Here is a 26,407-nt window from a genome sequence, read left to right as displayed (position 1 = left end):
CCCAGGGTCGAACTCGCAACCTCTCGCTTCCGATCGAAAGTGCGTTACTACTCGGCCACCCAGTCCTATGGCTGATGGCTGATGTAGTTAGCCTCGTCAAAGCGTGAGTACGCAAAACGTGTTTGTTCTCTCCTCTGTTGAAGCTGTGAGACGGCTTTGTTAGACAATCAGCGTAATCTCCAAGTCTGAATAGCAGGTACAGTCCGCAACATAAACAAACGCTGATACCTCAATCTATCTCGTGGTACTTCTCTTCGCAACAGGGAGTGCACATGCATTGTTAATGAAGTCAGAAAAGTGACTGGACAATCAAATGGTTAAATCTTCACTCGCACACAGACCTTTAAGTATCAAAACCAAACGTACACAGTCAATAAAATAGACGACTTTCGAAATTAACTCCGTCGGGTTTGTATGCGCTGTGGAAGAGTGACCTTTTCTGGCAAACATTAGAAGGGCCAATCACTAGCGAGGGGAGCACGTGTTCCCGACTCTCTCGTCGTTAGTGATTGACCACTCCAATTTTTGGCAGAGGGGTTGCAAGAAAAGGTCACTCTTCCACCTACAAACCCGACGGAGTTATTTTCGAAAATTGTCTATTTTATTGACTGCGTACGTTTGGTCTTGATACTTAAGGTCTGTGTGCGACTGAAGATTTAACCATTTGATTATCCAGTCACTTTTCTGACTTCATTAACAATGCATGTGCACTTTTTGGAATTCGTCAATTTCTGAGTCTATTGTTTGTCCCACAGAGCGGGGTGTTCTTCGACAGCCACATTTCCACAGGAATACCCGGGGAGAAGGACGAAGGGGTACCCGAGACGGGCATCATTCAGGAGGAAAACTACTATGAACCGAAGACACCCAACGGAGAGTACTCTGGCAAGCGAGTTTGGAATGCGACGCTGGACAGGTAAAGTGCCGTTTACAATTCCTATAGTCCTGTGTGGTTACCCTCATGGAAATTCGGGCTGCTTTCTCCCTGGGGAAAGCGAGCTGCCATACAGTTTACGGCGCTACCCATTTCCCCCCCCCTGCATGTATTCATGTTTCCAAGCCCTGAGACTTTGGCTGTGAACTTGGGTTCTTTATCGTGCGCATGGGTGCACACGGGGGTGTTCGGACACCGAGGAGAGTCTGCACAAAGTTGACTCTGGGAAATAAATCCCTCCCCGAACGTGGGGATCGAACCCACGCCGATAGCCACAACTAGTTTTGAAGCCAGCGCCGGTCATGAGTTAATGTAGCTGGGTTTGTCGCGGCGAGAATTTCCCCTGCTGCGTCTGAAAAAGGGGTACTTGAAATACATGAAGATGTTTTGCACGCTGTTATTTTGTAAAGTTGTTTACACGTCAAGTATGGAATGCGTACGAGAACATTTCACCCATCATACTGACAACGATAATCTATATGTGTTTCTCTATATAGAATGACCTCCTACAAAAACAAACGGAACAACATGTGGATAAAAGGAGGGAACATCAACGTCACCTATTGCTCGTGAGTAGTGAAGATCCCCAAAGCTATACACAACCCTTCTGATTATTTTTGTTTTATTGAAAAAACCTTAAATGAAATTGGTCTCTCTGGCCTTTGGACTTTTCAAGAAAATGTTCAATACTCAAGCGCATGGTTTAAAAAGAAAGTAAAAAGAAGCTTGTATGACCAGTATATCCATAAATGGTTTACAGAAATTGGAACAAAAAATATGTTTTGGAATTATCGAATGTTTAAAGATATTTTTGCATGTGAAGACTATGTCACACACCTGCCATATCAGCAATGTGTTTCAATGATGAAGTTTAGAACATTAAACAACAATTTGCCTGTACAGAAAGAACGTTATCTTAACATCCCGACGTCAGAAAGAACTTACACCAAATGTGTATCACAAGACATAGGTGATGAATTCCATTATTTATTTGTCTGTGATTTTTTCAAAGAAGAAAGAGCTGAGTTGTTACCACCTTACTATTGGAAAAAACCTAATGCACTTAAATTTAAAAAGTTGTTTGCTACTAAGAAAAAGAAATTGCTAAAGAATATTTTGGACTTTATTAATAGAATTTGTAACAGTTTTTCATAATTTTTTTTAATTTTTTTATTTACTATATTAGCATATATCATGATTGTATTGATTGTATTTATTGTTCAAAATGCCCCCATGGGTTATGGACTAATAAAACTTGAACTTGAACTTGAGTGTGCTTTCCATTTGTCTTAGCTTGTATATGTGATCATTGGTCTTGTGGATAAGGCGCCGGCTTCCCAAGCGGAAGGCCGTGGGTTCGAGTCCCGGCCATCTCTGATGGAGATTTGTCCGATCTCCAAGGTCAACTTATGTGCAGACCTGCTAGTGCCTTAAGCACAAGATCAAGTGCGCATGGAAGAGATCCTGTAATCCATGTCAGAGATCGGTGGGTTATAGACACACGAAACTAACAAGCATGCATCGTCCGAAAGCGGCGTATGGCTGCCTAAATGGCGGAGTAAAAACGGTAATTCACATAAAAACCCACTCGTGCGAAAACATGAGAGAACGTGGGAGTTTCAGCCCATGAACGAAGAAGAAGATATGTGACCCTCAACCACGAAATGAGTCGCATGTCACCTCGCGCGGTGCTACGCAAGGCTTAATATAAGTCCGGGGAGTGTCTGGTAACAGTGTGAGGGTCACCTTAGTCACAGGCTTAGAACTCAAACGGTTTTCCCCACTGGATAGAGCATAAAAAACTCTTTGGGAAAAATGTAAAAATATAAAAATCATGCAAAGGTGACATGCGACTCATTCGTGGTGGAGGGTCACACATGGGATCAGACTGTCCTTTCTCTTGAACTCACACTTCTTCTTCTTCAGCGTTCCAGACTTTTTCTGGTTACGTGTGAGCTCGTTTGCCCGTTTGCGTTCCCCACACTATGCTCTGAGAGCATACTCAGCTCACTCCGCTTTCGTTGAGTAGGCATGCTGGGTATTTTCGTGTTTCCATAACCCACCGAACTCCGAGATGGTTTACAGGATCTTTTCCGTGCGCACTTGGTCTTGTGCTTGCGTGTACACACGAAGGGGGTTAAGTCACTAAGCAAGTCTGCACATAAGTTGACCTGGGAGATCGGAAAAATCTCCACTCTTAACCCACCATCCGGCAGCGACCGGGATTCGAACTCACGACCTCCCGATTAGGAGGCCGACGTCTTACCACCACGCCACTGCGACCGTCAGACACCCACCAACAGTCAACCTCCCAGCTGCTTTCTGTTGTAGGGTGGACTATTCTTGTTGAATTCATTTTGTAATTTACACCAGTTTAGATCGACTAAATGATAACCTACAAACGCTGCAAATGAAGCAGCCAGGATCTTGTTTAAAGGCTCACTCCGTATCGTGAAAACCGTTTCGCTCACCATCTCAGCCCATATTTTGGTTTTGCATTTATGGACAAGACAAAGTACATGTGCTCACGGAAAGCGTTTTCTCTGACTCTGCTTGCCTATCGGTGGTCGATTCCGGGATGTTCCCCCGGACAAGATTTGTAACTTTTTAAAGGAGATCAAGATTGTTAACAAGATTTGAAAAAAACACCAAATGTGAGAGTTATGAGGTTTTAGTACCTTCTTTTTACAGTGATAGACCTGATTGTGAATAGCTTTAAGCATGTGAAGTGAGAAAAGAAACAAACTCGCATCGGCCTCGAATAGCTTAATGTGTGACCCTCCACCACGGAATGAGACTAGAGTCGCATGTCACCTTTGCATGATTTTCATATTTGTACATTTTCTCAAAGAGTTTTGTATGCTCTATCCAGTGGTGAAACCCGTTTTAGAAAAGAGCGAAAACTGTTTGAGTTATAAGCCTGTGACTAAGGTGACCCTCACACTGACACCAGACACTCCCCGGACTTATATTAAGCCGCGCGAGGTGACATGCGACTCATTTCGTGGTGGAGGGTCACACATTAGCTTAAGCGACCATAACAATAATAACTAACCAACTATCTGTGGTCAATCATTTTGCAGATTAGCTGATTCCGGCATGCAGAGTTTCTCTGGAGGCTTAACCGGCCTGCAGACCGGTGTCTCCATCGAGTACTGTGTCATGATCGGTCAGTCAGAGAACTACGGAGAGCCCAGATTCTGGAAGGAACAGTTGTCCAATGGGAAGTACCTGACTCACCAGTTCGACCGATCTATTGGTAGAACACCGTGAGTCACTAACCGATGTAAAAGGACACAATTGTCTTCTGGGAAAAACAGTCCTAAGCACTATAATGCCAAGGACTCCCGTTCCTTGGAACGATAGTCCACGGTTGGAACATTTTTCCTAACCTAATAGGGGCGGACATATTTTTCTAGGACAGCACACACAAACACACGCACGCACGCACGCACGCACTCGCACACACACACACCATGAAAAAGCACCCAACCCCTTGCACACACACACACACACACACACACACACACACACACACACACATACACACACACACACTGTCTGAACCCACTGTGTTCCAGGTGGGCGACACTCACAGGCGTGGGCATCTACCAGAGCCCGATGTTCCTCAAGCATACCTACTGTCCACACACACACACACACACACACACACACACACACACACACACACACACACTGTCCACCCACCCACACACACACACACACTGTCCGAACCCACTGTGTTCCAGGTGGGCAACAATAACAGGCGTGGGCATCTACCAGGGTCCGATGTTCATCAAGCATACCTATTTCGACCAGTTCCAGGACCGGTTCTGGAACGACTCGTGGACAGTGCCCTACCGCAAACGACCGGTCAGCTATGCAGGAGGGGTCAGCTTCAAGCGGGACAGCACGTACCCCACATACACCTCCCAATACTCTATTGACGTCTCCTTCGGCTACTGTGACAACGTGAGCTTTGATGTCGTGGTTATGCCGCTAATTTTGAGTTCATAGATCAATCAATCAATCAATAGGAAACTTATATAGCGCGTATTCCGTGGTTACAGTTCTAAGCGCTTGTCGAGAATATTATTCTATAGAGAATATTATTACCAATTCAGTGCCCCATATGGCTTTTTGACCAACCAGGGCAGATTCTAGGTGACTCTGTAAGTGTGATAGGCCTAACGTTCAGGCAGGGACCCTTTTTGTTTATCACGCTAAAAATAAACAAGACATAGTAAAACAATTAAATCAACACTATCAGCGAGATATATTATAAGTCAGATAATACTCTCTTTATCTAAAAAATACCGAAAAGCGAGTTTTGTCGGTGGGTGCTTTAGGGAACAGCAAGGAACCACCCATCCTCTGAGTGTGCAATGCCGACCCGCTCACTTGAAATCTAAATGATCAAAGTTCGGAAAAATCAAGTGAAATTGCGTCACTCGCTTTACGTCAAATGTATCTTTACGTCATTTCCCATCCGTCTGGAGTCGGTTCTAAATCTGTCGCTCTCTGTTCAACAAGAAAAAACCAAGCAACCGAAACGCATTGTTCAACATTGTGAGATTGTTGTGTGTCAAACGCATTTGAACTGTGAATATTCATCACGTCAGGTGTGTGACTCTGATTGCCTAACCCAGGTTACGAGAATTCTTGGACTGAAAAGCATAATTAGATAGGAGCGCTCAAGTTCCCATTGCGACTGTTCTGTCTAATTCGCGGGGTCGCTTCGAAATTTCTTTTGGTCGAAATACACGGTAATAAAACCATTATTTCTAATATGCTGACTGTTAGCAAATAATAACAGACATGTCTCACAAACGATATCAGCATTCGCCTGAAGGCTAATGCTTGATATCTTTTTTCTCGACATGTCTGTTATCATTTGCTAACTGTCAGCATATTAGAAATAACTCATACTAACATGGCTTGCTGTGTCATATCAGATTTGGCTACTGTGACAACGTGAGCTTTTGATGAAGTCGTTATGCCCCCAGTGTCAAGTTCATAGAGAATACTACATGTCTTGCTGAATGTGTCATATCAGATTTACACGAGTTGTTTATTTAGATATCGAAATGCAAACGAAAGCGATAACAGCTAGACATGTCTCGAAAATGATATCAACATTCTCCCACCGCTCATATGGATCTTTATCTTCTGGACATCTCCGTTATGTCATTTGCCGCTAAAAGTTAGCTCATCTGAAATATAACTCATAGTTATTCTGAATTCAGGAGGATGGCGACAAACATTGGGTATTTTTTGGCGAGCCCGACGTCGTTGTAGATTGGCAACTAACAGACGGACCCAAACAAGTGTACAATTCTGATCTGGACGGCTCCCTCACCGGGACACCGGACACACGCATTGTCCGCAACAGGGCGTTCTTCACTGGGCCCGCGTGTACTTACCGGCCCGACTGGAACCTGAGTGTTTGTCCTTACAGGTATATCAAGGTAGGAAACACTAGTAACACTAGTTATATAATGTAAATAAAAAGAAAACACACCAGTAACCAGGTTAGGTAAGTTGAAATCAATATTTCGGCATGTAAGTGCCTTCTTCGGGATGGTATGGAAAGAATGGAATCTTTATTTTATTATTTTTATTTAATATTATATGTATAATATAGTTATTATTTTAGTTATATCATGGCAGGGATGTTGCTACAAATTCATACCTATAGGACAAATGTCCTGAGTTCTTCAGCATCAATAGGACATTTGACCGCTTTCAGAAAGTGTAATAGGACATTATGAATTTGCGCCAAACAGCTTATAACACATTCCATGGAATTGTTCCAAAGTCATGCGCCCACACACACACGCACACACACACACACACCCACACACCCACGCGCGTGCGCTGTAGAGGACACACATAATATAGTAAATACATCAACACAGTGTGCATATAATGTTGTATTTGTTTAGTTTCAAAGAAACCACAAACAAGAAGGGCAAAGCCCATACGACTCACATGCTTGACCTTGACCTTTACATGACCTTGACCTTCAGGGTCAAGGTCAAATAACTAAACCTAGCAATGACATCATTCACTAATAACTGCTTTCCACATTTTTCCTACCAAAATACATGTTACCTTGACCCAAGGTCAAGGTCATCCAAGGTCATGCAACACAAAGCTGTTAATTCAAGACATAGGAAGTACAATGGTGCTTATTGGCTCTTTCTACCATGAGATATGGTCACTTTTAGTGGTTCACTACCTTATTTTGGTCACATTTCATAAGGGTCAAAATGACCTTGACCTTGATCATATGTGACCAAATGTGTCTCATGATGAAAGCATAACATGTGCCCCACATAATTTTTAAGTTTGAAACAGTTATCTTCCATAGTTCAGGGTCAAGGTCACTTCAAAATATGTATACAATCCAACTTTAAAGGACCCTTGCGACCTTGACCTTGAAGCAAGGTCAACCAAACTGGTGTCCAAAGATAGGGCTTACATTGCCCTGTATAGCATACATAGCTAAGGTTGCCATTCTCGATAACTTCAGAAAAAAATGCGAAAATGTGAAAAATGGTCGTTTTTAAGACAATAATTACGGCCCCTGTGACCTTGAACTTGAAGTGAGGTCAAGTTGCCGCACATGTTTTTTGAGATCTTGTAACCATACACCATCAGGCCACATCAGGTGTTGATAGACTTAATAGTGTCCAAGAAATATACAACGTTAAAGTTTTCCGGACGGACGGACGGACGGACGGACGGACGCCGGGACGGACGGACGGACGACTCGGGTGAGTACACAGACTCACTTTTTCTTCGCATGTGAGTCAAAAAGAAACCAACATGAACAACTTCAGAGCTCTTACTTTGATTACAAACTGCATGATTTGGATAAAAGTTGAAAAACAAAATGATCGGTTTGATCTACTGCTGATATTTTGCAGGCTTTAGTTTTTTTTCAGCGGCATAATTCAGTGCTTCGTCTCATCGAAAACAAAAGCAGACGACAAATTTAGTCAGTTGGAGTTGTCTCCCGTACTCCTGTAGAGACAGTTATACCCAAACGGCGCATACCGCAAACGGTTCGGGAATTCCCGACAAAAGAAAAGATCCGCACGCGGCACTGGCAACTTCAGTGTCAGCTGAACACGAGAGCGTTCGGTCTTTTAGAAGATTTGTATCTTGAAATGAAAATTAACGAATATCGCGCTGTCCGAGGGAATGGAGTACATATCGGAAAATGACCACGCTCAGGCTAAAACGATAGGACATCTGACCGACATGCGGCAATGTGAATCGGACATTTGGGGATTTTCATCGTTAAATGTCCGATGTCCGACGACTAACGACATCCCTGTCATGGTAAGAAACGAATCTTTAAAATAGTTATATTATGGTAAGAATCGAATAGTGACAATAGTTATATTATGGTAAGAAGCGAATAGTGACAATAGTTATATCAAGGTAAGAAAAATAAGGTGGCACTTATATCATGGTAAAAAAACAAATAGTGACAAAAGTTATAACATGGTAAGAAACGAATCGTGACAATAGTTGTATTATGGTACGAATCGAATTGTAACACTTGTTATATCATTGTAAGAAACGAATATACCGTAGTAACAATAGTTGTATCATGGTAAGAAAGGAATAGTGACAATAAGTCCGAGAGTTCTCTCCATGTTTCACACGGATCAGAGGAGGATATCGATATCGTCATGGAAAGTTAGCGTAACTCATTTTAGTTGCAAATTGACCATGAGTCGCCGCGGTAATTATCAACATTGATTGGGTCTTTGAGAGTGAATGCTCACAATCGTTGTCCTCGGAAACACAAATCCAAAGCCACGATGGTTCCACACATCAAACAATCAGCCTGATTGGCTTTTACTATGACAATCCACATTTCACATGAAAGCTCAAACCCATTTACCACCTCGAGTTATTGCATGGGGAACGTATGAGATTTATTTACCAGGTGTTTGTGAATGAAAACTCGTGAAAATGATGACAAGTGCATTTGTATGCAAAGAAATATCACTGTTAACTTTTACCTAAGATATTTAAAACAAATTGGTTAAGGATGAAAGTCGCTTGTTCTTTGCAATGCTTATTATTGACACGGGTGTCAGGAGATTAGTATCGTATTACTCGCCTTCACTCCACTGCACATTGTGTATGACTTTAGACCACTTACCTCTCTTTATTTCTCTAATTTTACGATGGGTTTGATTATACAGCGATGAAAGATCCCATCCAGAAATGTAGAGTTTCAGGTTGTAATAATAGGTAGTGTCCGAATACGTTTTTGGATTTTAATGAAAATGAGAATTCCGATGGACATTTTTTAAGCTGAGTGGGCTTTTTGCATTGTATTGTTTGTAACGTCTCTGAATTGTGGCAAAAGCCACTAAAATGCTCTACATATCGATGTCGTCATAGAATGGTGGCGTAACTCATTGTTTGACAACTTTTTAGCAGAAGGTCAAAACTGATTATTTGTATGTATTATAAAATTGTGTTTAGGCTATATTTTTACTCTAAAGCACAGAAACATTAACATCGCCAAGAATGGAGTTACGCCTGGAGAATGATTGACTTAGTCTAAAGCACAGAAACATTAACATCGCCAAGAATGGAGTTATACGCTTGGAGAATGATTGACTTAGTCTAAAGCACAAAAACATTAACATCGCCAAGAATGAAGTTACGCTTGGAGAATGATTGACTTAGTCTAAAGCACAAAAACATTAACATCGCCAAGGATGGAGTTATACGCTTGGAGAATGATTGACTTAGTCTAAAGCACAACAACATTAACATCGTCAAGGATGGAGTTATACGCTTGGAGAATGATTGACTTAGTCTAAAGCACAACAACATTAACATCGCCAAGAATGGAGTTACGCTTGGAGAATGACTCGATTTACTTAGTCTAAAGCACAAACACAATAACATCGCCAAGAATGGAGTTACGCTTGGAGAATGATTGACTTAGTCTAAAGCACAAAAACATTAACATCGCCTGGAGTTATACGCTTGGAGAATGATTTACTTAGTCTAAAGCACAAAAACATTAACATCGCCAAGGATGGAGTTATACGCTTGGAGAATGATTGACTTAGTCTAAAGCACAAAAACATTAACATCGTCAATGATGGAGTTATACGCTTGGAGAATGATTGACTTAGTCTAAATCACAAAAACATTAACATCGCCAAGGATGGAGTTATACGCTTGGAGAATGATTGACTTAGTCTAAAGCACAAAAACATTAACATCGCCAAGGATGGAGTTATACGCTTGGAGAATGATTGACTTAGTCTAAATCACAAAAACATTAACATCGCCAAGGATGGAGTTATACGCTTGGAGAATGATTGACTTAGTCTAAAGCACAAAAACATTAACATCGCCAAGGATGGAGTTATACGCTTGGAGAATGATTGACTTAGTCAGTTCCACGTTCGGCATTCACGACACCGCCCTCTCTTGGTTCCGGAACTACCTCCAGAACCGCTCCCAGACTGTCACCACTGATTCGTTCTCTTCTCAGCCTGTCCCTGTCCGTTTCGGCGTCCCACAAGGGTCTGTCCTCGGCCCTGCCCTTTTCACCCTGTACACCCAACACCTCTCCCTGGTCATCGAACGCCACGGCTTGAACTACAACTCCTTTGCCGATGACACGCAGCTCCAGAACAGCGCCAAGCCGGAGGATGTTGACCATCTCCTTGGATCCATCTCCAGTTGTTTCACTGACATCAAGAACTGGATGACTGAGAACAAGTTGAAGCTGAACAGTGAGAAGACGACAGAAGATTGCTTCCCTCACTGTGACCGACCTCCGGCTGGATGACGCGACTGTTTCATTCTCCCCTGCTGTCAAGAGCCTTGGCGTCTTTCTCGACTCCACTCTCTCCATGCAGACACACATCTCCTTCATCATCAAGACCTGCTTTTTCCACCTACGACGCATCGCCTCCATCCGTCGCTACATCACCCACGACGCCTGTGCCTGGTTGTCTCCCTCATCTTCAGTCGTCTAGACTACTGCAACTCCCTTCTGGCTGGCCTCCCCGCCTCATCCATTCATGGCCTACAACGAGTCCAGAACGCTGCTGCCAGGCTGACGTTGAGGAAGACGAAGCGAGACCACATCACCCCCCTACTTCGATCCTTGCACTGGCTCCCTGTCAACACCCGAATCTCCTACAAACTATCCACTCTGGTATACAAGTGTCTCAACGACTCTGCTCCCGAGTACCTTCAATCCTCTCTGGACCTGTACACCCAGCCCTCCGACCGTCCCCTTCGTTCTGCTGCTGACCCACTCCGCCTTCACATCCCTCGCTCGAAACTCGCATCTGCTGGTCAGCGTGCATTCCCCTCCGCGGGCCCCTCCGTCTGGAACTCCCTGCCACTTGAGCTTTGCCAGAGCCCCTCTCTTGACGCGTTCAAGAGTAGGTTGAAGACTCAGTTTTTCTCGTAGCTGGCTGTGACTTTCATGTTAGACGTGATGTGTTGTGCCCCAAAAGACATTCTTGTGCTGTGCTCTGTGAGAGGTGTTTTCTTTGTGCTTAATATTATTTTGTTTGGACTTAGCTATTGATGTGTACATTGTTGTTTAAACAGTTGTTTGTTGTATGTTTATCGGGGTTTGCTAGTGTGTGATAGGGTTCGTGTCCGTCTGTAGATGTTAGTTTCTTTGTTAGTCCTGTGTTGACAACTCTTCGACAAGCGCTTGGAACTGTACCCACGGAATACGCGCTATATAAGCTTCCTATTGATTGATTGATTGATAGTCTAAAGCACAAACACATTTAACATCGCCAAGAATGGAGTTACGCTTGGAGAATGATTGACTTAGTCTAAAGCACAAACACATTAACATCGCCAAGGATGGAGTTACGCCCAAATTCCAGGACGCTGACGATATCCGGAGACAGCTGGGGCGCTGCTCCAACGATCGTCTACTCCACTGGCTGCCAAGGCAACAGAGAATGGAGTGTACACTGTGCACACTTTTATTCGAGGACTTTCGTGGCATCCTTCCTCCCTGTCTGTCAGAAAAAGTGACCTGCTTGTTCCTTAATGTTTAAGTTTTTTTTGCCTTCTTTGATGTGGCCGTCGGTTGTCATATCTTAATGTTGTATTCTTGTATTTTATGATGGATTGAATTTGATGTATACTCATCGGTACACGATAGTGTACACTTTTCAATTTTGTGTCACAGGGGCAATATCAAACGCAATGGATTCTTGATTTGTACACAGTTCACGGAGGCGGAGGAGTTTACCTGTGGATTACACGTGGAATTCAGCAACCGTACATGTTTTGATTGTTAGGTCGTCTCCTTTGAAGAAATGTCGAGCACGGTTTGGTCGGAAGCGGATGTCGAAATATTTGTCAGAGCTTCAAGCGGCATAACTCTGCCGAACGATCATGCAGTGACAGAGTTATTTAAAACAAATCGTCTGTTGTGTTGGCAGCTGGAAATCTTGGGGTCGACAGGCAGTCTCAGCTCAGCTCTGAAGGACCACTGGTCGCTGATCGGACATCGTGACGATGAACCACAGGACCCGTACTTCCAAAATGGTGAGTTGGGCCCTAAGTCTTCCCTTACTTGCTCTTTTCACTTAAGATAATCTAATCATTTTTCGGTATTGGCTGTACCTTTTTAACATTGATGGGGACAAGCGTGGTGGTGTCAATTAAGAAATAAGTTTAGTCATTAAAAACCCCAAAAAATCTGATTAAAATTAACGTTTTAAAAATCGATACACAAATGATTTCATCTTGATCTTTATCATTTTCTGATTCCAAAAACATACAGAGATACGTATGTTATGCTCAGAAGTTTACAAAGAATAGAGAAAAGCGCGTTGTGAACCGCTTTAGGCTACTGTGCTATACTGGCATGTCACTGTTTGTACGTGAATGTGTCAGCAAAGCTATTGAGTATTGCCTTAGTGAAAACAATGCTGTGTGTGTGTGTGTGTGTGTGTGTGTGTGTGTGTGTGTGTGTGTGTGTGTGTGTGTGTGTGTGTGTGTGTGTGTGTGTGTGTGTGTGTGTGTGTCAAACAGAGACGACAGTACCGGCTACGTACCCAAAAGTCATTGACACTATGTTTGTGTTGCAATCAAACAGAGGGGAGAGTACCTGCTACGTATCCTCAGTTCATTGACACTATGTTTGTGTTGCAGACCAACAAAGGGGAGAGTACCTGCTACGTACCCACAAGTCATTGACACTATGTGTGTGTTGCAGACAAACAGAGGCGAGAGTACCTGCTACGTACCCAAAAGTCATTGACACTATGTGTGTGTTGCAGGCAGGCAGAGACGAGAGTACCTGCTACGTACCCACAAGTCATTGACACTATGTGTATGTTGCAGGCAAACAGAGACGAGAGTATACTCGCTACGTACCCACAAGTCATTGACACTATGTGTGTGTTGCAGGCAAACAGAGATGAGAGTATACTCGCTACGTACCCACAAGTCATTGACACTATGTGTATGTTGCAGGCAGGCAGAGACGAGAGTACCTGCTACGTACCCACAAGTCGTACCTCATTGATTTCAACACCACAATGCCTGGGGCAAGGTGGCCGGATGATATCAAAGTGTTTGCATATGGATTGGAAAAGTATGTGACGTTATTACCTGGCCGTAAGATTGGCACATACCGCTTTCGCTACAAAGTGGAACCATCCTTTTAATTGGGGTAAATGTACAGAGGTTGAAGAACAACAAATCTGAGAAAACAGGATCTTAAAAGGGAGGCAGTCTTCTATTATAAGGGGGGGGGGGGGGGGGGGTCGCTGTTATTAAAGGGAGGACGCAGGAATTTTGTCTTAAAATGGAGGGAGTTTTCTATCGGGGGGGGGGGGGGGGGAGGGGGGGGGCTTGAAATGGACGTTCCTCTGTTCTGACAAAAAGGTGTCGTATTAGCATTGACTTTTCTTGTTATTTGATTTATATGAGTGCTGTCAGGTAGATTGAGTAGAGGAGACAACGATGCAACATACACACTACCCGTAACATAAACCAGGTTTTACGCGCTCGAAAAAAAAGAGAAGATATTCGTGTCACAAGTATGTATCAAGAAAAACCTATGTGAATAGTGCTGTTCAATCCATTTCTGTAACCTAGAAAGGCACGTCATCTACCGTTTTCTGTGAAATGTAAAACTATCAGAGTGTTTGTCTAAGGAACCCGTACACATGGCATCCACCGTTTTCAGTGACATGTAAGACTATTAGTGTGTTTGTCTGACGAACCCGTACTGTTACAGACAGAATATTACCAGGGTCGGGATTTGCGTTGTCTGTCTAACGAAGCCGTACTGTTACACTTACAGACTTTTTATTGTTCTGACAAAAAGGTGTCATATTAGCATTTACTTTTCTTGTTATATGATTTGTATGAGTGCTGTCAGGTAGAGAGGGTAGAGTTCTGTAACCTAGAAAGGCATGTCATCCACCGTTTTCATTGAAATGTAATGATATCGGAGTGTTTGTCTGACGAACCCATACTGTTACAGACAGGCTATTACCAGGGTCGGGATTTGCGTTGTCTGTCTCACGAACCCGTTCTGTTACAGACGAGATATTGTCAGGGTGGGTGTGAGCGTTGGCTGTCTCACGAACCCACACTGTTACAGACAGGACATTGTCAGGGTGGGTGTGAGCGTTGTCTGTCTCACGAACCCGTTCTGTTACAGACAGGACATTGTCAGGGTGGGTGTGAGCGTTGTCTGTCTCACGAACCCGTTCTGTTACAGACAGGATATTGTCAGGGTGGGTGTGAGCGTTGTCTGTCTCACGAACCCGTTCTGTTACAGACAGGATATTGTCAGGGTGGGTGTGAGCGTTGTCTGTCTCACGAACCCGTTCTGTTGCAGACAGGACATTGTCAGGGTGGGTGTGTGAGTTGTCTGTCTCACGAACCCGTTCTGTTACAGACAGGATATTGTCAGGGTGGGTGTGAGCGTTGTCTGTCTCACGAACCCACACTGTTACAGACAGGACATTGTCAGGGTGGGTGTGAGCGTTGTCTGTCTCACGAACCCACACTGTTACAGACAGGACATTGTCAGGGTGGGTGTGAGCGTTGTCTGTCTCACGAACCCACACTGTTACAGACAGGACATTGTCAGGGTGGGTGTGAGCGTTGTCTGTCTCACGAACCCACACTGTTACAGACAGGATATTGTCAGGGTGGGTGTGAGCGTTGTCTGTCTCACGAACCCGTTCTGTTACAGACAGGACATTGCCAGGGTCGGGATTTGCGTTGTCTGTCTCACGAACCCGTTCTGTTACAGACAGGACATTGTCAGGGTGGGTGTGAGCGTTGTCTGTCTCACGAACCCGTTCTGTTACAGACGGGATATTGTCAGGGTGGGTGTGAGCGTTGTCTGTCTCAAGAACCCGTTCTGTTACAGACGGGATATTGTCAGGGTGGGTGTGAGCGTTGTCTGTCTCATGAACCCGTTCTGTTACAGACAGGATATTGTCAGGGTGGGTGTGTGAGTTGTCTGTCTCACGAACCCGTACTGTTACAGACAGGATATTGTCAGGGTGGGTGTGAGCGTTGTCTGTCTCACGAACCCATTCTGTTACAGACAGGATATTGTCAGGGTCGGGATTTTCGTTGTCTGTCTCACGAACCCACACTGTTACAGACAGGACATTGTCAGGGTGGGTGTGAGCGTTGTCTGTCTCACGAACCCACACTGTTACAGACAGGATATTGTCAGGGTGGGTGTGAGCGTTGTCTGTCTCACGAACCCATTCTGTTACAGACAGGATATTGTCAGGGTCGGGATTTGCGTTGTCTGTCTCACGAACCCACACTGTTACAGACAGGACATTGTCAGGGTGGGTGTGAGCGTTGTCTGTCTCACGAACCCATTCTGTTACAGACAGGACATTGTCAGGGTGGGTGTGAGCGTTGGCTGTCTCACGAACCCGTTCTGTTACAGACAGGATATTGTCAGGGTGGGTGTGAGCGTTGTCTGTCTCACGAACCCGTTCTGTTACAGACAGGATATTGTCAGGGTGGGTGTGAGCGTTGTCTGTCTCACGAACCCGTTCTGTTACAGACAGGACATTGTCAGGGTGGGTGTGAGCGTTGTCTGTCTCACGAACCCGTTCTGTTACAGACAGGACATTGTCAGGGTGGGTGTGAGCGTTGTCTGTCTCACGAACCCGTTCTGTTACAGACGGGATATTGTCAGTGTGGGTGTGAGCGTTGTCTGTCTCACGAACCCGTTCTGTTACAGACAGGACATTGTCAGGGTGGGTGTGAGCGTTGTCTGTCTCACGAACCCGTTCTGTTACAGACAGGACATTGTCAGGGTGGGTGTGAGCGTTGTCTGTCTCACGAACCCGTTCTGTTACAGACAGGACATTGTCAGGGTGGGTGTGAGCGTTGTCTGTCTCACGAACCCGTTCTGTTACAGACAGGATATTGTCAGGGTGGGTGTGAGCGTTGGCTGTCTCACGAACCCGTTCTGTTACAGACGGGATATTGTCAGGGTGGGTGTGAGCGTTGGCTGTCTCACGAACCCGTTCTGTTACAGACGGGATATTGTCAGGGTGGGTGTGAGCGTTGTCTGTCTCACGAACCCATTCTGTTACAGACGGGATATTGTCAGGGTGGGTGTGAGCGTTGGCTGTCTCACGAACCCGTACTGTTACAGACAGGACATTGTCAGGGTGGGTGTGAGCGTTGGCTGTCTCACGAACCCGTTCTGTTACAGACGGGATATTGTCAGGGTGGGTGTGTGAGTTGTCTGTCTCACGAACCCGTACTGTTACAGCCAGGACATTGTCAGGGTGGGTGTGAGCGTTGTCTGTCTCACGAACCCGTTCTGTTACAGACAGGATATTGTCAGGGTGGGTGTGAGCGTTGGCTGTCTCACAAACCCGTTCTGTTACAGACAGGACATTGCCAGGGTGGGTGTGTGAGTTGTCTGTCTCACGAACCCGTACTGTTACAGACAGGACATTGCCAGGGTGGGTGTGAGCGTTGGCTGTCTCACGAACCCGTTCTGTTACAGACAGGACATTGTCAGGGTGGGTGTGAGCGTTGGCTGTCTCACGAACCCGTTCTGTTACAGACAGGATATTGTCAGGGTGGGTGTGAGCGTTGTCTGTCTCACGAACCCGTTCTGTTACAGACAGGATATTGTCATGGTGGGTGTGAGCGTTGTCTGTGTCACGAACCCGTTCTGTTACAGACAGGACATTGTCAGGGTCGGGATTTGCGTTGTCTGTCTCACGAACCCACACTGTTACAGACAGGACATTGTCAGGGTGGGTGTGAGCGTTGTCTGTCTCACGAACCAACACTGTTACAGACAGGACATTGTCAGGGTCGGGATTTGCGTTGTCTGTCTCACGAACCCGTTCTGTTACAGACAGGATATTGTCAGGGTGGGTGTGAGCGTTGTCTGTCTCACGAACCCGTTCTGTTACAGACAGGATATTGTCAGGGTGGGTGTGAGCGTTGTCTGTGTCACGAACCCGTTCTGTTACAGACAGGACATTGTCAGGGTCGGGATTTGCGTTGTCTGTCTCACGAACCCACACTGTTACAGACAGGACATTGTCAGGGTGGGTGTGAGCGTTGTCTGTCTCACGAACCCACACTGTTACAGACAGGACATTGTCAGGGTGGGTGTGAGCGTTGTCTGTCTCACGAACCCGTTCTGTTACAGACAGGACATTGTCAGGGTGGGTGTGAGCGTTGTCTGTCTCACGAACCCACACTGTTACAGACAGGACATTGTCAGGGTGGGTGTGTGAGTTGTCTGTCTCACGAACCCACACTGTTACAGACAGGACATTGTCAGGGTGGGTGTGAGCGTTGTCTGTCTCACGAACCCATTCTGTTACAGACAGGACATTGTCAGGGTGGGTGTGAGCGTTGGCTGTCTCACGAACCCGTTCTGTTACAGACAGGACATTGTCAGGGTGGGTGTGAGCGTTGTCTGTCTCACGAACCCACACTGTTACAGACAGGACATTGTCAGGGTGGGTGTGAGCGTTGTCTGTCTCACGAACCCGTTCTGTTACAGACAGGACATTGTCAGGGTGGGTGTGAGCGTTGTCTGTCTCACGAACCCGTTCTGTTACAGACAGGACATTGTCAGGGTGGGTGTGAGCGTTGTCTGTCTCACGAACCCGTTCTGTTACAGACAGGACATTGTCAGGGTCGGGATTTGCGTTGTCTGTCTCACGAACCCACACTGTTACAGACAGGACATTGTCAGGGTGGGTGTGAGCGTTGTCTGTCTCACGAACCCATTCTGTTACAGACAGGACATTGTCAGGGTGGGTGTGAGCGTTGGCTGTCTCACGAACCCGTTCTGTTACAGACAGGATATTGTCAGGGTGGGTGTGAGCGTTGTCTGTCTCACGAACCCGTTCTGTTACAGACAGGACATTGTCAGGGTGGGTGTTAGCGTTGTCTGTCTCACGAACCCGTTCTGTTACAGACAGGACATTGTCAGGGTGGGTGTGAGCGTTGTCTGTCTCACGAACCCGTTCTGTTACAGACGGGATATTGTCAGGGTGGGTGTGAGCGTTGTCTGTCTCACGAACCCGTTCTGTTACAGACAGGACATTGTCAGGGTGGGTGTGAGCGTTGTCTGTCTCACGAACCCGTTCTGTTACAGACAGGACATTGTCAGGGTGGGTGTGAGCGTTGTCTGTCTCACGAACCCGTTCTGTTACAGACAGGACATTGTTAGGGTGGGTGTGAGCGTTGTCTGTCTCACGAACCCGTTCTGTTACAGACAGGATATTGTCAGGGTGGGTGTGAGCGTTGTCTGTCTCACGAACCCGTTCTGTTACAGACAGGACATTGTCAGGGTGGGTGTGAGCGTTGTCTGTCTCACGAACCCGTTCTGTTACAGACAGGACATTGTCAGGGTGGGTGTGAGCGTTGTCTGTCTCACGAACCCGTTCTGTTACAGACAGGACATTGTCAGGGTGGGTGTGAGCGTTGTCTGTCTCACGAACCCGTTCTGTTACAGACAGGACATTGTCAGGGTGGGTGTGAGCGTTGTCTGTCTCACGAACCCGTTCTGTTACAGACAGGATATTGTCAGGGTGGGTGTGAGCGTTGTCTGTCTCACGAACCCATTCTGTTACAGACGGGATATTGTCAGGGTGGGTGTGAGCGTTGACTGTCTCACGAACCCGTTCTGTTACAGACGGGATATTGTCAGGGTGGGTGTGAGCGTTGTCTGTCTCACGAACCCATTCTGTTACAGACGGGATATTGTCAGGGTGGGTGTGAGCGTTGGGTGTCTCACGAACCCGTACTGTTACAGACAGGACATTGTCAGGGTGGGTGTGAGCGTTGGCTGTCTCACGAACCCGTTCTGTTACAGACGGGATATTTTCAGGGTGGGTGTGTGAGTTGTCTGTCTCACGAACCCGTACTGTTACAGACAGGACATTGTCAGGGTGGGTGTGAGCGTTGTCTGTCTCACGAACCCGTTCTGTTACAGACAGGATATTGTCAGGGTGGGTGTGAGCGTTGGCTGTCTCACGAACCCGTTCTGTTACAGACAGGACATTGCCAGGGTGGGTGTGTGAGTTGTCTGTCTCACGAACCCGTACTGTTACAGACAGGACATTGCCAGGGTGGGTGTGAGCGTTGTCTGTCTCACGAACCCATTCTGTTACAGACGGGATATTGTCAGGGTGGGTGTGAGCGTTGGCTGTCTCACGAACCCGTTCTGTTACAGACGGGATATTGTCAGGGTGGGTGTGAGCGTTGTCTGTCTCACGAACCCATTCTGTTACAGACGGGATATTGTCAGGGTGGGTGTGAGCGTTGGCTGTCTCACGAACCCGTACTGTTACAGACAGGACATTGTCAGGGTGGGTGTGAGCGTTGGCTGTCTCACGAACCCGTTCTGTTACAGACGGGATATTGTCAGGGTGGGTGTGTGAGTTGTCTGTCTCACGAACCCGTACTGTTACAGCCAGGACATTGTCAGGGTGGGAGTGAGCGTTGTCTGTCTCACGAACCCGTTCTGTTACAGACAGGATATTGTCAGGGTGGGTGTGAGCGTTGGCTGTCTCACGAACCCGTTCTGTTACAGACAGGACATTGCCAGGGTGGGTGTGTGAGTTGTCTGTCTCACGAACCCGTACTGTTACAGACAGGACATTGCCAGGGTGGGTGTGAGCGTTGGCTGTCTCACGAACCCGTTCTGTTACAGACAGGACATTGTCAGGGTGGGTGTGAGCGTTGGCTGTCTCACGAACCCGTTCTGTTACAGACAGGATATTGTCAGGGTGGGTGTGAGCGTTGTCTGTCTCACGAACCCGTTCTGTTACAGACAGGATATTGTCAGGGTGGGTGTGAGCGTTGTCTGTGTCACGAACCCGTTCTGTTACAGACAGGACATTGTCAGGGTCGGGATTTGCGTTGTCTGTCTCACGAACCCACACTGTTACAGACAGGACATTGTCAGGGTCGGGATTTGCGTTGTCTGTCTCACGAACCCGTTCTGTTACAGACAGGACATTGCCAGGGTGGGTGTGTGAGTTGTCTGTCTCACGAACCCGTTCTGTTACAGACAGGATATTGTCAGGGTCGGGATTTGCGTTGTCTGTCTCACGAACCCGTTCTGTTACAGACAGGATATTGTCAGGGTGGGTGTGTGAGTTGTCTGTCTCACGAACCCGTTTTGTTACAGACAGGATATTGTCAGGGTGGGTGTGAGCGTTGTCTGTCTCACGAACCCGTTCTGTTACAGACAGGACATTGTCAGGGTGGGTGTGAGCGTTGTCTGTCTCACGAACCCGTTTTGTTACAGTCAGGACTTTACCAGGGTGGGTGTATGCGTCGTCTATCTAGCGAACCCATTCTGTTACAGGCAGGACATTGTCAGGGTGGGGATGTGCGTTCCAAAGGACATGACAGACTTTGAAATCTATAGCGACTACCCGGTGGTGATCCGAAACACCAACTACACAGTGGCCACCAGTCTGCAAGAAGTGGACGACGATCCCGGGAATGGGGTCATCTTCCATGACACAACCAATGGGTAAGACTGTGATTGAGGGCATACTAGTGAATTCAAGTTACTTCCCCTGCTTTGTGACGTTATTTGTTTCATTGCTTCAAGGAGTTAGTTCCCTGACGTTTTTGTCTCTCCAAAGAAAAGAAATATACTCGATTGTCAGTAAGTACTGGTGTCACATGACTGATGTGAACCAGTTGATTGGCTAATGGCGATGCGCTTAAAACTGTTAGCACACTCTTGGAGTGCGCTAACTTTTCCACAGAGCGTATTCTTCCGCCGTTTGCCTAAGCGAAGACTGTACTCTCATCCTCAGAATTAATTAATGACATGTATAGCTTATGTTCTCCACATTACCAAATGACCATAAATTTCCTGCGGCTTAAAGCAGAAGTGTTTTTTTTCTGACAGATTGCATGCGCCTGTGGCATAGTGAAGCCCATCTAAAAATAGAAGCCGGTGTGTCTCTTCTCAGTTTCGACTTGCGAAGATTCTTCTCATATGCCGTGTTAGTGGCATGTAGCTTATCATCCACATTACCAAATGATAAGTTAGTATACAATTCCCAGCGGCTAACAGAAAACACAAGTGTTATTCTGATAACGTACCAGCTTATGGAAGTCGACTGACTCGATCGACTCTGTCATACGTAGCAGACTACACTGAAATACGACTGCATCCGTTCAGTAAATGAATTGTTTCCGAATTATTATTTCAAGGCAACAACAATCGGAATCGAAAACGTGTAGGGTTCAGAACGTTCTTACCATGTATAAGACTTATTACCAGCCTGCCTCATGCGTGCAGACTCAGTGCAACGTGACGAGCAATTTTTGTTTTTGAAATGAGACTGCAGTGGTTCGATTGCCCCAGCCTAGCAGACGACATAAACCCCGCTTAGCAAATTAACATGTTGGGCAAATGTGACCGAAAAAACGATGGGGATATAATACGTGTAGGGTTCAGAGCATTCTTACCGTTCATATTTAGTACCAGACTCCCCGATGAGTGAAGATACCACACGAGAAACATACCACATTTATTTTGAAAATGTGCTAACCGTCGACCAGTCCTTGGAGTCAATTAAAGGGGCGTCACTCTGCACAGTCAATCCGTCGAAGCGACTGAAGGTTTCGAATCGCAAATACCTAAGAGCACAGTCCTTTCTCAGAGTTCAAATGAGGTCTCTATGAAAGAACATACAGATATTAAAACAAGAGTTTGCTGTGACGAAAGCACGACACACTTGAGACAGCCCACACAAAAGTAGATCTTACACGACCTGACCACACAGTTATGCCTATCCAAATGCGCGTAGCAAAATGTGCGTTTTGAATCTTCTTTTTTCTTTGGTGGTACTGACAATATGGTTATTGAAACAATCCCAGTGCACTAAGGGATTTATAGAGCTTCGTTCAATAATGAATTTTCTCGATTTGCTCTATAAATCCCTTAGTGCACTGGGATGTCTCAATAACTTAAATTATTTGCCCTGAACGTCGGGAACAAAATAATTCTTCCAAACAATAGAGTTCGTTTGCTTAGGAATAAGAACATCTCTTGTAACGTGTACTAAAGCCTTTTTGAAGTAAAGGCGAAAATACCCGAGCAGGTCCCACACGTGAAGTAATGACGTCAACAGTCAACATGGAGGTTCAGTAGTCTCGAAGAGAGCGAGAGTTTGTAATTCTATCTTGGGTGCTTTACATCAATACATTGTGGTTGATTACGTAAGAACATGGTAAAACACATTATAAGTTTCATTTCGCCATGTCGGGCGGGGATATAGCTCAGTTGGTAGCGCGCTGGATTTGTATTCAGTTGGCCGCTGTCAGCGTGAGTTCGATCCCAGGTTCGGCGGAAATTTATTTCAGAGTCAACTTTGTGTGCAGACTCTCTTCGGTGTCCGAACCCTCCCCCCGTGTACACTACATTGGGTGTGCACGTTAAAGATCCCACGATTGACAAAAGGGTCTTTCCTGGCAAAATTGCTTAGGCACAGTTAATAATTGTCTACCTATACCCGTGTGACTTGGAATAATAGGCCGTGAAAGGTAAATATGCGCCGAAATGGCTGCAATCTACTGGCCGTATAAAATTTCATCTCACACGGCATCTCTGCAGAGCGCCTAGAACTGTACCCACGGAATATGCGCGATATAAGCGTCATTGATTGATTGATTGATTGATGTCAATATCCCCGTATCGTGATTACCAGAAATGTCAATCCCATGCTGGCGGGAGTTGCGAACAAATGTTTTGACTGTTTTTATCCTCGTCTGCGACAAAAAGACGAATCGTTGCTTCAATGGTGCTCTGATGCGCACTCCATCTTTAAAGAGTGCCGCTGACTCATTAGCTTGAAGTTAACGTTGACGGATTGAGTATTGCTCGCAGGATCATCTTCTTCAAGATGTGGAGTCGCCATGACCGTACGAATGATAGCCAGCTGTGCGTGGCGGGGCTGTGTCCGATGATCAAGATCAAACTACTGACTGGCTCTAAGACCAAGATGAGATCATGCTACAAGAACAAAGGCACGGAGCGACCCGACTATCAGCCTTACCAGGATAACAGGGTATGTATTGTCTGGATAACAGGGTATGTATTATCATGATAACAGGCTATGTATTGTCAGGATAACAAGGTATGTTTAATCAGGATAACAGGGTATGTATTATCAGGATAACAGGGTATGTTTTGTTAGGGTAACAGGCTATGTATTGTCAGGGTAACAGGGTATGTTTTGTCAGGATAACAGGGTATGTTTTGTCAGGGTAACAGGATATGTTTTTGTCAGGACAACAGGGTATGTATTGTCAGGACAACAGGGTATGTATTGTCAGGATAACAGGGTATGTATTGTCAGGATAACAGGGTATGTATTGTCAGGGTAACAGGCTATGTATTGTCATGACAACAGGGAATGTATTGTCAGGGTAACAGGCTATGTATTGTCAGGACAACTGGGTATGTATTGTCATGATAACAGGGTATGTATTGTCAGGATAACAGGCTATGTATTGTCAGGGTAACAGGGTATGTATTGTCAGGATAACAGGGTATTTATTGTCAGGATAACAGGGTATTTATTGTCAGGACGACAGGGTAAGTATTGTCAGGATAATAGGGTATTTATTGTCAAGATAACAGGGTATTCATTGTCAGGATAACAGGGTATGTATTGTCATGATAACAGGGTATTTATTGTTAGGACTAGATGATTACCCGCTTCGCCGGGTACCGGCTTCGCCGGGAAGAAGTAGAGCCGAATACCAGGCTGCGCCTGGGACCCGGCTTTGCCGGGTGTACGCCGGCTTCGCCGGCGCACGAAGGAATGGAGATAAACGCGCAAAACACTGGATACCTTCTAAAAATAGTAACGTGCAGTGACCTTCTAAAAATAGTAACGTAGTATAGTAGTAGTAACGAGAATATGGATTGACGCCACACGGAGGAAGGGAAATAATCGCGGCTGAAAACACTGGAGAAGATGAGGAAGAGTTACTGGTAGTGGATCCCGACAACAACAACAAAAAATCGGTTCAGCGCGCACAGCGCTGCGCGCTAAGAGCACGTGTTGAAATATCTCATCGATGAGGTTGTGTCCGGGGTGTAGCTGAATACGGTGTCCAAATTTGAAAAAGATCCACCAAGAACTTTGGCCGTGCATCGCGAACAGACAGACAGACACTAGTCGTATATATAGATAGATAACAGGGTATGTATTATCAGGACAACAGGGTATTTATTATCGGGATAACAGGGTATTGATAGTCAGGATAACAAGGTATTTATTGTCAGGATAACAGGGTATTTATTGTCAGGATAACAGGGTATTTATTGTCAGGACAACAGGGTATGTTGTATCAGGATAACAGAGTATGTATTGTCAGCAGTTCTCGCAGCGCTTCAGGACTGTCCTTGTCGATGCTGAGTTTCTTTCAGCCGTTTGTGTGTGTTTTTTGTGTGTGTTTTCTTCGTTTTGTTATTGTTTTGTTGTGTGTTTGTTTGTTGTACAAGGTAGATGTTATGGTCATTGTCGATTCTTGAGTGTTTTCTTGGTAAATAAATAAAAGGTTTGCGGCCATATTTATGATTTGAAACGAAACAAGGGACCCAGAGAGTGCTACATGCCTCAACATCAGAGACCCAACTATCAAACCTCGAGATCATAGTGCATCTGTAGTGGGCAACCTTTTTAGCAATTCGTGAATTGTCATTATGTCGACTCATGAATTTGTACAGTTGTAGTTTTACGACTGGAACGTTTTTGTGGATAGCTGTATAAGTGTAGCCAAAAGACCGAGAGAATGATGCAGACCTGGCAATGATATACCTAACCATCTTTCTTTATTTGGTGTTTAACATCGTTTTCAACCACGAAGGGTTATAATATCGCGACGGCGGAAGGGGGGAGATGGGATAGAGCCACTTGTCAATTGTTTCTTGTTCACAAAAGCACTAATCAAAAATGTGCTCCAGGGGCTTGCAACGTAGTACAATATATGACCTTACTGGGAGAATGCAAGTTTCCAGTACAAAGGACTTAACATTTCTGACATACTGCTTGACTAAACTCTGTACAAAAACGGACTATATTCTATACAAGAAACACTTAACAATGGTAAAAGGAGAAACAGAATCCGTTAGTCGCCTCTTACGACATGCTGGGGAGCATCGGGTAAATTCTTTCTCGTCCCAACCAATATGGGACTCCCCCTAACCCGCGGGGGGTATACCTAACCATGAACTCCATTTTTTTGTCATTGATCATTGACTGGCCAACAACAACACGGCTAAGTTAACTATTTGTATCAGTAATGTTTATCTGTCCGTCCACTTTTAAAGACCATTGAGTCGAAGTTCTAGTGATTGTAACGTTTTGTTTTGTCATTAATTAAATTTTAGTTAGTTAGTTAGTTAGTTAGTTAGTTAGTTAGTTAGTTGTTGCTTTTTGAGTCCAGCGGACCATATATGCCAAATCAGGACCTCAATCAAATGTTCCTATAACCATTCTTAGGATCACATGCAATGGATTCTAAGGCGTCTTCTCAACATGTCAAGATTTGTAATTGTCAATTCTATATTTCTTACAGTTTTAGTTTTACGAAAGAAACTTGTTTGTGAATATCTGTATTGTTTGAGACACGCGACTAAGAGAATGCGACAGGCCCCGAAATCATAGACCGAATTATGAACTTCAAAACAAAAATAAAACACAACAACCAGTTTAAGTTAGTTATAATTACGAACTCTCAGGATAGCAGGATATGTTCCATTTTTGTAATTTCATAAAATTAATAGTTTTGGTATGTACATAGATTTGGTCTTGTAGAGTCCAAAAAGTCCAAATATAGAGTTCAGTTCATTTCACTTGCAACCGGTTTTCAGCGCGCCACTCCGAATTGTGTTCTGCAACTTAACATCCC

General features: G+C 45.2%; 1 protein-coding gene and 1 long non-coding RNA gene across 2 annotated transcripts in view; one reads left to right on the top strand and one right to left on the bottom strand.

The window, feature by feature from the left end:
- LOC138983563 (uncharacterized) overlaps positions 1-26,407 on the bottom strand; it is a 285,239-nt gene that overhangs the window by 29,424 nt on the left and 229,408 nt on the right. The window lies entirely within an intron of this gene.
- The window catches only part of LOC138983550 (cell surface hyaluronidase-like), a 76,845-nt gene that overhangs the window by 47,029 nt on the left and 3,409 nt on the right, over positions 1-26,407 (top strand). Inside the window, exons 15-23 of the mRNA XM_070356817.1 lie at positions 756-916; positions 1,432-1,503; positions 4,018-4,203; positions 4,684-4,906; positions 6,181-6,402; positions 12,412-12,517; positions 13,451-13,571; positions 20,829-20,999; positions 23,373-23,553. Of these exons, the coding sequence (XP_070212918.1) occupies positions 756-916; positions 1,432-1,503; positions 4,018-4,203; positions 4,684-4,906; positions 6,181-6,402; positions 12,412-12,517; positions 13,451-13,571; positions 20,829-20,999; positions 23,373-23,553 (1,443 nt within the window). The remainder of the gene's footprint in view (positions 1-755; positions 917-1,431; positions 1,504-4,017; positions 4,204-4,683; positions 4,907-6,180; positions 6,403-12,411; positions 12,518-13,450; positions 13,572-20,828; positions 21,000-23,372; positions 23,554-26,407) is intronic.

The sequence above is a fragment of the Littorina saxatilis genome, linkage group LG13 (genome assembly GCF_037325665.1).
Source record: "Littorina saxatilis isolate snail1 linkage group LG13, US_GU_Lsax_2.0, whole genome shotgun sequence".
NCBI classification, from domain to species: Eukaryota; Metazoa; Mollusca; class Gastropoda; order Littorinimorpha; family Littorinidae; genus Littorina; species Littorina saxatilis.
The sequence above is the reverse complement of the archived record's forward strand: the minus strand, read 5'-3'. Positions and strand labels throughout refer to the sequence as shown.